At 37.9% G+C, this 15,410-nt stretch overlaps 1 protein-coding gene across 1 annotated transcript in view; it reads right to left on the bottom strand.

Moving 5' to 3' along the window:
* LOC138698983 (uncharacterized) overlaps window positions 1–5,821 on the bottom strand; it is a 546,464-nt gene extending 540,643 nt beyond the window's left edge. The window contains exon 1 of the mRNA XM_069825170.1: window positions 5,447–5,821. Within this exon, the coding sequence (XP_069681271.1) occupies window positions 5,447–5,821 (375 nt within the window). The remainder of the gene's footprint in view (window positions 1–5,446) is intronic.
* Window positions 5,822–15,410: the final 9,589 nt, after the last annotated feature.

Below are 15,410 nucleotides of genomic sequence, written 5' to 3'. Positions count from 1 at the left end.
TCCGTGTCCATGTTGACCGCCGAAGTCAATGTCAACAAATACTGTACGTAAGTAATCGTCTTAACCCTCTCCCCATATCCCGATAGTACGTATTTCCAAACAGTTCACATTCCTGCCACTACCGGCGTTACCGTACGTATCGGTACGTACTCTTCAGAATGAACGCCGTACTTGCTAGGCAACTTCTCTGCCTCACAGGTTATACACCTCTGCGGAAGTGTAGGAAGATTGAATTCTCTAGGCTCATCGGCTAGCCACATGACGGCATACAGCGAGCCATGACACATTTTGAACTGAACACTCAGTATTACCATAAAATTATTTACTAATAAAGCAGTGGGGGCTCGTGATAAAATATTGTGTTCACAATTTTGTGGTTCCAAAATCGAAGAGAATTTGAAATCGTACGTTTAGTCTAATATGAAATGTTTCACTATCGAAAACAACCGTATATAAATTCAAAACAACATATAATAATAATAATAATAATAATAATAATAATAATAATAATAATAATAATAATGAAACTCAGTCGTTTTATTTCCAATTTTTCTTGGTAAGCCAGTTTACCCAGTTATTTACTGTTCAAAATTACTTGAACAGAGTTCATTGTTTACGTTTGTTAAAAATGAATACATACCACGGTCTTGTTATTTAAAAACGCGTGTGTTCAGTAATATATTTTGATTCACAACACACTGATACACTATAGCCTATACCAGTACTGTAATCCCACTCGCTTAGATTACTATAAATACATGCCAGTAAATATTATTCTTAAATATTATACACTACCATACAGATACTTAAATTCATACCACCGCCACAGTCAGCCAGCACGTGTTTGAAAGCCAAACTATGCTATTATGCCGACACTGAAGTATAGTAATTCACAAACTACACTCTCGTAGCAGCACTGTACACGTAAGTAAACGTTCCGACAGTCAGATGCTGACATCTACAGTCTATTAAATTTCCTCCTCGAGATATAGCACTTGAACGATAGGCATCGATGGACCTGACATCTGTAGGATAGATACTCATCATGTTCACTTAACGCTTTGTGCTCTTGACGAGTCATAAGCGGCCAGCTAAAGACAATTTTCTCCCGCGCATGCGTGAAATTCCTGTAACCAACTCGAAAAGAGCACGGCTTGTACGTGAACGGATGTTGCCAAGTTTATATAAGAAGTTTATGCAACATGTGGGAAGTTTAAAATACTCGACTCTGATATACATCTCCACTACGTCAATACGGTATCAAATAATAAACCTAGTCGTGCATTAATGGAAACAAGGTGTTCACGTGCTCTTGTGCTCTTATTGACGCACCGCCACTGTAATAAAGGGATATATAATAAACCTAAAAAATTATAAACATAAAATATACCAACCAATACAGGAAGAGATGCCAACAAAGTAGAAAATAATAAATAAATGTATAAATATATTATTTGCATGTGACCCGCATCTAAAACCTAAAATTTTTATGTGGCCTTCAAAGAAGAGTAATTGGGAGATATTCGTGTGTGTACACGTAAAATATATACGCACACATATACATACGCAAGAACTACTTTGCAGAGCTTTAAGAACGAACTTGAAGAACCAAATGATGCTATACTGCACAGGTGAGCTGGAAGAGGTCAATTAGTTGGAAGTTTATAGTTGACGGGCGGTTTTTCAATTCGCCCCCTCTCAGGCGTGTGTCGCAATTTGTAGGTCTGGCACGATGCGCGGGCTGATTGATGAAAGGAAGGGAGAGACGGCCGAATTTCCGGGCGCCTCGTCCGGCACTTCTAACAGGGGGGGGGGGCTGCGGAAAATTGGGAAACTTCCGCCACTCCCTCCAGCCGGCCGAGGGTGAAAAATCAGCCCTATTACAGTCATCGAATTATTGGAAGCAGCGATCACGCACCCTGACCCCTCTGATATTCAAAATTACAGGACTCATCAGTGTGACTCCTACAGAGGATTGTGATCTTTGTGGTGATGGTAACATGCTGAACCATATCTGAAACGTATACTGGGTGTTCATTTCAAAGTGTGTCATGACGTCACTGTTGTTGGGTCACCGATTTGAAGCGAGTTTCAGCTTATATGTTAGAGAAGTTGCCTATTATTTAAGGCGTTCTTCAATCTGAACTTGAGAACGTGTACGGTATAACTTGAACGTCGTAGCAACAGATGGCGATCTGTACGGTCTGTGTGCTACCATTACCTCTTTCGAACAGTGTTTTGCGCCGGCAAGTTATCATCGGTTGCGTACGGTAACATTCCACAACACAAATCAAATGCTCCGTGTCCATGTTGACCGTCGAAGTTAATGTCAACAAATACGTAAGTAATCATCTTAACCCTCTCCCCATATCCCGACAGTACGTATATCCAAACAGTTCACATTCCTGCCACTACCGGCGTTACCGTACGTATCGGTACGTACTCTTCAGAATGAACGCCGTACTTGCTAGGCAACTTCTCTGCCTCTTAGGTTATACACCTCTGCGGAAGTGTAGGAAGATTGAAAACTCTAGGCTCATCGGCTAGCCACATGACGGCATACAGCGAGCCATGACACATTTTGAACTGAACATTAAGTAGTAGGGCGACTACTAGGTGTTCAGTTCAAAGTGTGTCATGGCTCGCTGTATGCCGTCATATGGATAGTCGATGAGCCTAGAGAATTCAATCTTCCTACACTTCCGCAGAGGTGTCAGAGAAGTTGCATAGCAAGTACGGCGTTCATTCTGAAGAGTACTTACTGATATGTACGGTAACGCCGGTAGTGGCAGGAATGTGAACTGTTTGGAAACATGTACTGAGGTAGGTTTTTTCCTTACTGTCAGGATATGGGGAGAGGGTTAAGACGATTTCTTGCGTATTTGTTGACATTAACTTCGATGGTCAACATGGACAAGGGGCATTTGATTTGTACTGTGGAATGTTGCCGTACGCAACCGATGATAACAAACACCCTGCGTACGACTTGCCCGCGCAAAACACAGTTCGAAAGAGGTTATGGTAGCACACAGACTTTACAGACCGCCATCTGTTGCTACGACGTTCAAGTTATACTGTACACGCTCTCAAGTTCAAATTGAACACCTTGATTAATAGGCAACTTCTCTGACATAAAAGCTGAAACTCGCTTCAAATCGCTGACTCACAACAGTGACGTCATGACGCACTTTGAAATGAACACCCAATACTTCGACAAGATGCCGCACAGTGTGCAATTTTTCCCAATCTAGGTGGACAAAAATCAAATTTCGACTTGTTTAGTCAGGCACAGGTGAATATGAATTCAAGTTCTTTAACATTTGAAGAATGTTGTGAGAAATAGCTTTTACTGTTTTATCAGCGGCAAGCTACATATACGAGAAGGGTATGAACAGTGAGTTCTTCCTAACACATCTTGCTCCTGCAAATCAAGCTTTCAGGTATAACTCCTTGTAAAGTTTCTTTGAATAATTTTGAGGGAAAAATTGTTGCGGGGCCGGACATCGAACCCGGGACCTTTGGTTAAACATACCAACGCTGTACCAACTGAGCTACGCCGGAACTCTACCCGACACCGATCCAACTTTTCCCTCTATATCCAAAGACCTCAAAGTGGGCTGAAGGAATAAAGCAAGCCAGAATTAAATAAAGAAACATATTAAGCCAGAAATAAATAAACCCAGCAAGTCAGAATTAAATGAAGAAATAAAGAAAGCCAGAAATAAATGAAGGAACAAAAGAACCCAGAATTAAATTAATAAATAAGGCGAGCCAGATATAAATAAAGAAATAAAGCAAGCCAGATTTTAATGAAGAAATAACAAGATAGAATTAAGTGAAGAATAAAGCAAGCCATAATCAGACATTGGAATAAAGCAGGTCAGATTAAATGCAGAAGTAGGACAAACCGGAATTACAGAAAAAAAAGCAAAAATCAAATAATAAAAAAAAAATGAAGCTACCCAATATTAAATAAGTAAACGGGGACTAAAGTTACAGAAGAAGAAATCAAAGTTCAAAAAGGATAATATAACAAAAAAAAAATGAATTTTAAAAAGGAAGAAAAAGAGAGATGAAAGCAGAAAGGAAAGAAATCTAGGAATAAGTGAAGAAAAATAAAGTATAATACAAGACTGACACACTGACTGAAGGAGATCCTTGTTCAATCGGTTTAAGAACATGTAGGTTTTGAACTAGGAAGCAGAAGTATTGCAGTTTGAATCTAATCTGCATAAGGCGGAACATTCTTGTTTAACACGATGACTTGGAAGGCAGATTATGTGGCGCCGGAAGTGACGAAATGATATGTTTAATTTGGGCCCCGGGCTGCTAAGTGGCTCATTACTGTCTGACACAATCCACACGGGGCGGCGGGCGGCGCGGCAATCGATATCAACTGAGGAGAGCAATTGCATGACGGCCAAGAGGCGTTTAATTGCACAGCCCTCAGCTCCTTCGACAGCTCGACAAGTGTGCACGTCTAGCAGTGACTTCGAGTTTTCGATATTCATACCAGTATGTTACAGTGATTTTATAAATATCTACTTTCTTATACGCATGTGTGTATAGGCGAACTCACACACTAACTTGAGTGGTTGTATTTACTGTCCTTAGTCTTGTTCTGAAACAATACTGTCCGTATACACAGTCAACGCCAAGCTATTGTCAAGACCTTAGCAAGACCTATCTTGTCCTGTTGTACGCTGTTCCATCCTAACTTGTCCTGTTGTAAACTATTCCGTCCCATCTTGTCCTATTGTATGTGTTCCATCCTATCTTGTCCTGTTGTAAACTATTCCGTCCCATCCTGTCCTATTGTAAACTATTCCGTCCCATCTTGTACTGTTGTAAACTATTCCGTCCCATCTTGTCCTGTTGAAAACCATTCCGTCCCATCTTGTCCTGTTGTAAACTATTCCGTCCCATCTTGTCCTGTTGTAAACTATTCCGTCCCATCTTGTCCTATTGTAAACTATTCCGTCCCATCTTGTCCTGTTGTAAACTATTCCGTCCCATCTTGTCTTGTACGCTGTTCCATTCTATCTTGTCCTGTTGTAAACTATTCCGTCCCATCTTGTCTTGTTGTACGCTGTTCCATCCTACCTTGTCCTGTTGTAAACTATCCCGTCCCATCTTGTCCTGTTGTAAACCATTCCGTCCCATCTTGTCCTATTGTAAACTATTCCGTCCCATCTTGTCCCATTGTAAACTATTCCGTCCCATTTTGTCGTATTGTAAACTATTCCATCCCATCTTGTCCTGTTGTAAACTATTCCATCCCATCTTGTCCTGTTCTAAACTATTCCGTCCCATCTTGTCATGTGTACGCTGTTCCATCCTATCTCGTCCTCTTGTAAACTATTCCTTCCTATCTTGTCCTGCTGTAAACTATTCCATCCCATCTTGTCCTGTTGTAAACAATTCCGTCCCATCTTGTCCTGTTTACGCTGTTCCATCCTATCTTGTCCTGTTGTAAACTATTCCTTCCTATCTTGTCCTGTTGTAAACTATTCCTTCCTATCTTGTCCTGCTGTAAACTCTTCCATCCCATCTTGTCCTGTTGTAAACTATTCCGTCCCATCTTGTCCTGTTGTAAACTATTCCGTCCCATCTTGTCCTGTTGTAAACTATTCCTTCCCATCTTGTCCTGTTGTAAACTATTCCGTCCCATCTTGTCCTGTTGTAAACTATTCCGTCCCATCTTGTCCTGTTGTAAACTATTCCTTCCCATCTTGTCCTGTTGTAAACTCTTCCGTCCCATCTTGTCCTGTTGTAAACTATTCCGTCCCATTTTGTCCTGTTGTAAACTATTCCGACCCATCTTGTCCTGTTGTAAACTATTCCGTCCCATCTTGTCCTGTTATAAACTATTCCGTCCCATCTTGTCCTGTTGTAAACTATTCCGTCCCATCTTGTCCTGTTGTAAACTATTCCGTCCCATCTTGTCTTGTTGTACGCTGTTCCATTCTATCTTGTCCTGTTGTAAACTATTCCGTCCCATCTTGTCTTGTTGTACGCTGTTCCATCCTACCTTGTCCTGTTGTAAACTATCCCGTCCCATCTTGTCCTGTTGTAAACCATTCCGTCCCATCTTGTCCTATTGTAAACTATTCCGTCCCATCTTGTCCTGTTGTAAACTATTCCGTCCCATCTTGTCTTGTTGTACGCTGTTCCATCCTACCTTGGCCTGTTGTAAACTATTCCGTCTCATCTTGTCTTGTTGTAAACTATTCCGTCCCATCTTGTCCCATTGCAAGCTATTCCGTCCCATTTTGTCCTATTGTAAACTATTCCATCCCATCTTGTCCTGTTGCAAACTATTCCATCCCATCTTGTCCTGTTCTAAACTATTCCGTCCTATCTTGTCCTGTTGTAAACTATTCCCTCCTATCTTGTCCTGCTGTAAACTATTCCATCCCATCTTGTCCTGTTGTAAACAATTCCGTCCCATCTTGTCCTGTTTACGCTGTTCCATCCTATCTTGTCCTCTTGTAAACTATTCCTTCCTATCTTGTCCTGTTGTAAACTATTCCTTCCTATCTTGTCCTGTTGTAAACTATTCCTTCCTATCTTGTCCTGTTGTAAACTATTCCTTCCTATCTTGTCCTGTTGTAAACTATTCCTTCTTATCTTGTCCTGCTGTAAACTATTCCATCCCATCTTGTCCTGTTGTAAACTATTCCGTCCCATCTTGTCCTGTTGTAAACTATTCCGTCCCATCTTATCCTGTTGTAAACTATTCCGTCCCATCTTGTCCTGTTGTAAACTATTCCTTCCCATCTTGTCCTGTTGTAAACTATTCCTTCCCATCTTGTCCTGTTGTAAACTATTCCGACCCATCTTGTCCTGTTGTAAACTATTCCGTCCCATCTTGTCCTGTTGTAAACTATTCCGTCCCATCTTGTCCTGTTGTAAACTATTCCGTCCCATCTTGTCCTGTTGTAAACTATTCCTTCCCATCTTGTCCTGTTGTAAACTATTCCGTCCCATCTTGTCCTGTTGTAAACTATTCCGTCTCATCTTGTTCTGTTGTAAAGTATTCCGTCTCATCTTGTCCTATAGTAAACTACTCCGTCCCATCTTGTCCTGTTGTAAACTACTCCGTCCCATCTTGTCCTGTTGTAAACTATTCCGTCCCATCTTGTCCTGTTGTAAACTATTCCGTCCCATCTTGTCCTTTAGTACGCTGTTCCATCTTATCTTGTCCTGTTGTACGCTGTACCAGGTAACACATAGGAAATGGCCGTATTTTCAAACCGGTGATGATAAAGAAGGAGCAGTTTAGAAATTGCTGGTGAAATGACAAAAGAAAGACGGGAGAACCCAGATAAAAACCATCATAATCGTGGCTTCGTCCACCACGCATGTTACATGCGCTGGAGCCGGGGATTGAATCCAGATCCGCTTATGTTACAGTATCGGTCGCTAGCCGTGTTTTCATGTTACTTATCCTTTAAGATTTATTTGAATCCGCTGACCTAATCGATATTCGTCTGCTATTTTGCGTGAATTTTATTAGTCTGAAACCGAACGAATGTAGTGATAACGAAAAACTGAAAAAATAATATATTGAAAAACTTTCCACCACTACCAGAGAAACTATAGTAGAAGTTAAAGTAACTTTTCACACGGATCGAAGACGTGACCTTTAGATTACGATGCTGGCACTTTAACCCGACACCTGTCTATTGGACTGTTATTCAAGGGTCCCATTTTATTACATAATATATCAAGTCAGAACTGTCAACTTCTTTAGAGGAAAAACTGCAGTAGTGTGAATTCGAAGCTAAACTTCACCTCACGTAAGATTCCTCCTTGCATAAACAAAGAGAAAAACTATACCTTCAGCCGAGCAACTTGAACGTCTCATTTACAAGCCGCAGACACACTCCAGGTTCAAATCCCGGATACAGCAAACTGTACCCCGTGTACAGTGTATTCAGTGGCGGCTCTTGCATATTTCTTAAGAGGAGGAAAGAAGTTAACAGCGCAAAATGACACCTTCTTGAGAGAAACATGCTAAAAATTAGCCTACATGCATACATGCAATACCAGGTAGTGTTAGGGTTGGCCTTCCTTTTTGTATAGCAATAATCTGTTCTTGTAAACTGAGTTTCCTAAATTGTCCAAAATATAATGTGTTTTAACTTCCATTCATTGTTGAATAATTGCACAAATTAACAATTACAAGGAAATTCACAACCTCACAGCATTTTTCGCGCACACTACAGCATCACACGTGTTGGAAGAAATAAGTTACTAACACGTAACTGGAACCGTTTTACTGTAGTGGAAATGGGAAATAATCTTTAGGAAAGCGAGAACACTGCACCCACCCACGTGGTCTATGTTGCCACATATACATTTTACAAGTTCAGTATCACATGCTTTTGAAGAATGTCAATTCTTGTAAAGTCATACTACCATTATTGTTCAAAGCTGCCGGTGGCCGATTAATTTTTCTTACGTTAAAAATAATGTACTTTGAAGTACTTTCAATTTCAAATATATTTGTACAAAACTGACAACCTGGCTGTTGTTCTGTCTAGTAGACAATGAATGGAAGTTAATTTCAGGGGCAAAAAAGCTCTGCGATACTAACGTAGAACTACTTCCTCTTTGTTTTATATAAATCCAACTTCAACTTTCAGATATCCTCGAAAGTTTCAAATCATGAATAGTAGCTTATATAAAGTGGAATGAATAATATATTTTGATTTATAATTAAAAAAAAATTTATATGGTGTATTTAATAGCTTTGCGTTAAAACTGTTTTTATTGTGCCTCCTCCTAGATGTGTTATAGTCTGGTTGAATGCATCATCGTTAGATGGCAGTGGTAGCGAGCTTGCTGCAAGACCAGTCGGTTTCTATTTCCCGCCCATGCGCTGATTCAGAGGAGGATCTCCTCCCTATCCATTCATTTACTTGCTTTAAAACTCTGCTTCTTTCTCTGGCCGCTAATGCGCTGTTGTCTATGTGTGTTAACTGCAGTAAAGGAGGAATGGATTGGCTTTCCTCCACACAAACAATCTCGCATTTTTGTCACAGTTTTCTAGCAGCACATGAGTGCGCGTCGTTTAAAACTCGATCAACCGAGGTTTTCTTATAGCTGTGAACTTAAAAACTGTCGAATCTTCCTCGAATTTCAAGGCACATATTTTATTTGGTATTTACTTTCAAAAGAAGAAAAATGTGAGGAGTACGTTCCTCCCTTCCCTCCCCCGAGGAACCGCCACTGAGTGTACTGTATAATGCCTGCAACACTTTTCAATCCGCTTTTGTTGTCGTGTGTCTTTAATTCTGGCCATTTGCATAGTGTAAGAACAAACAAGCAGGACTCATGTTCCTAGGTTGTAATCGAGCTGGCTTCGAATACCGCGTGAGATGATTAGATGTTTGGGTTTTTGCCACGAAGTTTTCATTACCGTAAGGCGAATATCAGGAAATCTCATGGAGGACTCTCAGATTAATCTCGGTGTTACCAATTCCAGTGTCCAGTACTGCCACTTGTTAAGTAACCCATAAAAATTGCATGTGCTGTTATTTTGTTTAAATGTAATGGTTTAGGTACCATTTTCATTGTCGGTCCACGAATTTCTAAATAATTCACGTTCAAGAGTGGCGCCGAATTTGTCCAGGGTTTTACTATCGATATTATGTCTTAAGGAACTCGTTCAAGGTGAAATTTAATTTCATGCAATATCAAGTTGCGCACGAGAAGTTGAGTTTCGAAACTTCAACTTTAACTTGCAACTTGAAAACTTGTGTATGCTACTCGCATCTTGCGCAATTTTTAAGTTGCATGCAATTTCAAAAGTGGCACTGTAGAGAAGGAAAAATTGTTATTTTCTCGTAACAGTTCCAACTGTTTCAGTTCCTTGGAAATATTAGGTTCCAAATAAAGTTATGAAATAACAGTACTCTACATAACTACACAGCCGCACAGAGGTAATTCGGAACATACTTAAGACTAGTATCTGAAGGAACAGTGGGATTTTGGAAACTAAATGACCACATACTTCCCTGTACCTATATAAAAATAAGAGTATTTTATATATTCATTTATTTTTACGTGAAAATACTGTTAACAGCACTATCCAGTGCCCTTGTCGTCTTAGTGTGTGGTACATAAGCAGAATTTTTTTTCTGAAAACCCTTTCTAAGATGATTAAGATGATGTGATAGTGATAGATTTATTGATATTAGTTCACAAAACTACAAACTTAATAATTTAAAAAATGATCTACATACAAAAGTAGTCATACATAATAAATATACAATTTCCTAAACAAATTAATTTATCGCAAATCTCAGTAATTAATTGTTCAAACTTGCACTTACGTCTAGTTTTAGTGCATGTTTAAACCAATAGTGATAACTATTAAAACTTTAAAACTTATTATCTGTTCCTTTTCATAATTTTCTACCATGAACATTTTTAAATTAATTTTTCTTCTTATTTTACTTTAAAATCTAAATTTATTTTATAACTTTCATATCTATATATATAATTTGAACTGGTAATGGAAATTACGGGAAAACGGCTGAACGGATTTTATTAAATGGCCCCTCATTTTGAAGCTTGGAACCCAAAGTTTTTCGCAAAAGTAGTAGTTTTCAGTGAAATGTCAATTTTCCTACATAAATTTCCTATTTTCCAAAATCCATCTGTTGTCAGTTTTGTGAACTAATTTTATTCAATCACGGCCGACTTGATTGGATTTCAGAACAAAACACACACTACAATAAACAATAGGCTATTGCACGAAGGCCATGACCTGCAGGATTGCCGACATATTTAGAGCTGAATTCAATTTGTTATTAAAAACTGATTCTGCAGTGTATAATTTTCTGAGTACAGCTGTGTATTGGATATTCAAATCTAAGATGATGTACCTGGTTTATCTAAAAAAAAAATTAAGATTTATAATAATGGGCTGCTCATGACTTTCAGTACGACCTATAAAAAACATCGTTATAGCATTGTGGTCAACGAGAAGAAGGTATTGTGCCAGGAAAGTGTGGACTGCTTGAACCTGATCTTACAAACAAATGTGTGCATTAAAATTTTCTCCACTAACCTCATGTGATGTTGAACGATCATTTTCATCGTTCAACAATATCCTTGTAGATAATAGTAATATACGTTACAAGAGCAGTATGTACGTTTCGCTTTTTCAAACTTTTCCTCGAACATGAAAACAAACATACCGCTCGTGTACCGTACATTATTTTGTGCGAAGATCGTTTATTACATCCCTGAAAGACGAATTTCTAATTAGTTGCAATGAAATCTCCATGTTGGTTTCTGTTTAATGACGGCAACTTCGGAAAACCAAAATATCTTTCTTCAACATTGTTGCTATAAAATGTTTTCTGTGTTTACTATACTCCAGCAGGCCGTGATATACGTCTGTCTTTTTTTCCCCAGTCTATAAATGCGAACTTAAAACAAACGGTAAAGTTATATAATGATTTATTTTTCATTTTAATATTTTAACAATATTATTTATATAACATATTGCAATAATAACATCGGCATCTGGAATCTTTTTGATTTTTTCACTGCTTCCTTAATGTTACTTGTATCAGGAATGCAATAAGTTTCGTGGAGTAGTAGACTTTACTTAATTTTTGCAAATATTTAAAAACAATAATTAACATTGCAATTTATGTGAAATTGCAGTGGTAAGTTTCCAATTTATAATTATTACTATGTTAAACGTCTTTAAAAATAATATGTTAAAAGCCTAAAGCAGTAAAATGAATGTCGCGCTTAAGCGGTAAGAAAAGGGAAATTGTTATGTGTGTTACGTTGGAAATTCTGAATGTGGTATTTCACACTTACCGCGTATTGGTTCTGTGCGGAAAACAAGCAAATACGCACGATCTCGCACAAAAAAATATAAGAATCTTGAAAAGTTGTTAGTTGTGTTTTGCAACCATAAAAAGTAAGGTAAGCAAAAAAATAAAGTGTAGGGTACATAATGGACCTTAATGTCAAATAAAAATATATAATGCATGCCTACCTGAGACATAATTCACATTTTGTTTTTTTAGAAAGATAGTAAACCGTACAGAAATGGAAACATAAAAATTGGAAATTTATCTTTTGAAGAGGTGGAAAAATTCAAATACCTGGGAGCAACAGTAACAAATATAAATAATACTCGGGAGGAAATAAAACACAGAATAAATATGAGAAATGCCTGTTATTATTCGGTTGAGAAGCTTCTATCATCCAGTCTGCTGTCAAAAAATCTGAGAGTTAGAATTTATAAAACAGTTATATTACCAGTTATTCTGAATGGTTGTGGAACTTGGATTCTCACTTTGAGGGAGGAACATAGATTAAGGGTGTTTGAGAATAAGGTGCTTAGGAAATTGGGGCTAAGAGGGATGAAGTTACAGGAGAATGGAGAAAGTTACACAACGCAGAACTGCACGCATTGTATTCTTCACCTGACATAATTAGGAACACTAAATCCAGACGTTTGAGATGAGCAGGGCATGTAACATGTATGGGCGAATCCAGAAATGGATATAGAGTGTTAGTTGGGAGGCCGGAGGGAAAAAGACCTTTGGGGAGGCCGAGACGTAGATGGGAAGGTAATATTAAAATGGATTTGAGGTAGGTGGGATATGATGATAGAGACTGGATTAATCTTGCACAGGATAGGGACCAATGGCGGGCTTATGTGAGGGCGACAATGAACCTCCAGGTTTCTTAAAAGCCAGTAAGTAAGTAAGTAAGTAAGTTAGTAAACCGTACAAAAATTGGATTTTACATGTTTTTGCATATTCCTTGTTTTATTAAGCATGTTTCAGACTTTGTACTCGTAGATTTTAAAACGGAGAATCTAATTAAACTTTCTCCATAAAAAGGACCTATAGACGTATGGACCCATTTTCCGAATACCGCCTCAAATATCTCCAGAAGTCACCTACCCTTCAGCTTCAAACGCTGCACCTCTACGCCTCTACCTATTTGTTCCCATCAGGGCAACCTTGCATGGAATGACGTTTGGTATTGGCGCAGAGAATATGTAGAAACCCGAACTTGACTGCTGATAGATCAACTCTTGTTTTTGCTTCATTTGCAACGTCTGTCATCCCCCCCCCCACTGGCACTTTTTTTTTTTTTCAGGAGAATGGAAACAGAATTTTCCTTCGGCACAATGATTGACCGTGACATCTGTCATTCCGCTATGCCGTTAATTAGAACACATGGAATCGATAATTTCAAATTTGAGTTTGTGTCCGGAGTCGCACCATCCCCTTCCCGCCACCCCTTCACGCCCTCACAATGATCCATCAACTTACAGGGTGGCATGACGCAGGGGCTTAACAGTAAAGCCTTCGCTCATACTCGTGACGAAGGGAAAAATCTGTCCGACGCACTGTTGAATTGTTAATGCTGTATTTACATTCATCAGTGCAGGAGTACAAATTGTGCTTAATTCAACTGAGTGACATTTCTCCATCTATTGTTATAATGTGCTTTACGCAGCTTTATTAACTCAAATTTCCTGGTCAACCATCTAGCAATATGATGTACTTTAGCAATTTTATTATATACTAGCCGTACCCGTGCGCTCCGCTGCACCCTTTAGAAATAAATATAAAGTAATTACATAATTAAAATAGGACATTTGATCCAGGGAACATTCGTGTTTGATAGAAGGATAAATCGTTTAATATGTTACTTAATTTAAATTGCATCCAAATAAATAAAATGCGATCATTTTGGTCCAGAGACACTCATTTGGTGCAATGACAATTCCTTTAACCTGTTTCTTAACTTTTATTACATGCAACCATAGTTTAATGAAGATTGACATCATTTAGATTTAATGTGCATGTTTTATTTTACTTCTTATAGGCTCCCATTGAATTATGGTAATAACTTAATTTTAACCCTTGTTTTCTACGTATTCAGTAAATGGCGCTTGGCCCACTATGGTTGTAAAACCTTCAAATAACTTAAATTATATTATATAATATTACATATTATATTATATTATATTATATCATATCAGAAGTTACTGTAATAACATTATAGCATTATGTCCATCTAGAGAAACTACACTTTCCAGTGGTGAAATAATAATTAATTATACAAATCGGTTAATTTAGCTTCCGATATTACTTCATACAAACACAGAAACATTCTCTGTAGGCTATCTTTCATAGCTTTCGATTGTTGCTGTCGAAGGCCCCTTATAGACGAAGTCATTTGTTTTCATTTCATTACACAGCCTTAGATGGCAGTTATTTTAATTTTAAATCTCATTTATCTCATTAAATATCCTATCAAAATTTTTCAAGGAATAAAACGTATCGCAAATTATTTTTAAAGAAACTTTTGTTATGTAACATTTTTCACAAACATCAATAATAAGCGAGATATTTAGATTTATTTAATTCAAGGCGCCTTATAAACCCCCTTTTAAATAATGTATTTTGAATGTCATATAGCCTAAAATCTAAGTTACAATGAACTTAATTTATATTCCAATTTTCATCGAAATCCGTTCAGTCATTCTCGCGTGAAAAGGTAACAAACATACAGACAGACAGAAAGACATACAAACAAAATTTTCAAAAAAGCGATTTTCGGTTTCAGGGTGGTTAATTATATATGTTAGGACCAATTATTTTTGGAAAATCGAAAATTACCAGAAAAATTTCGGCTAAAGATTTATTATTAGTATAGATTATATATTATTTTAATGTATCGAAGTACATATGATATTTCCAAGAGTTGGAACTTAAACTGAGACGATTCTGTTCGACGCCGGGGTGGGTATCCGGTGTGACTTAGTGGATAAAGCATCAGCACGTAGAGCTGAAAACCCGGGTTCAAATCCCGGCGCCGGAGAGAATTTTTCTCCGTTCCATTACTCTTTCATCGTAATTTTATTACAATTTCTTCACCAGAGTCGTCAGTATCTCATCATCATCATCATCATCATCCTTCACGAATTAGGCCTCTGTAAACCTGTTTCGGCCCCATCTAGCAGTCTTCTTAAAGGTCTTCCTGGTCGACGATGTCCTCTAGGTTTATACTGCATCATAATTTTTGGGATTCTTGAATTTTCCATTCTTCTTGCATGGTCTAGCCAATTTAATTTGTATCTGCTGAATTTTTCTTCTACTGACTCTACTTCTAATTGTTCTAAAATTTCTTCATTCCTCTTTCGGTCTAAAAGCGTATATCCTGCTGTCCTCCTGAAAAATTTTCATTTCCGTTGCTTTGATTCTGTTCATGTCTTTTTTCTTTAATGTCCAAATCTCGCTTCCGTATAAAAGGGAGGGTAATGCTAGTGTATTATATTTATTTTTATTCTTGTAGACTTTTACTAATTTAGCTTTTAATGTATTGTTTATCATTCCTAGAATTTGTGT

The sequence above is a fragment of the Periplaneta americana genome, chromosome 4 (assembly GCF_040183065.1).
Source record: "Periplaneta americana isolate PAMFEO1 chromosome 4, P.americana_PAMFEO1_priV1, whole genome shotgun sequence".
Classification (NCBI taxonomy): Eukaryota; Metazoa; Arthropoda; class Insecta; order Blattodea; family Blattidae; genus Periplaneta; species Periplaneta americana.
The sequence above is the reverse complement of the archived record's forward strand: the minus strand, read 5'-3'. Positions and strand labels throughout refer to the sequence as shown.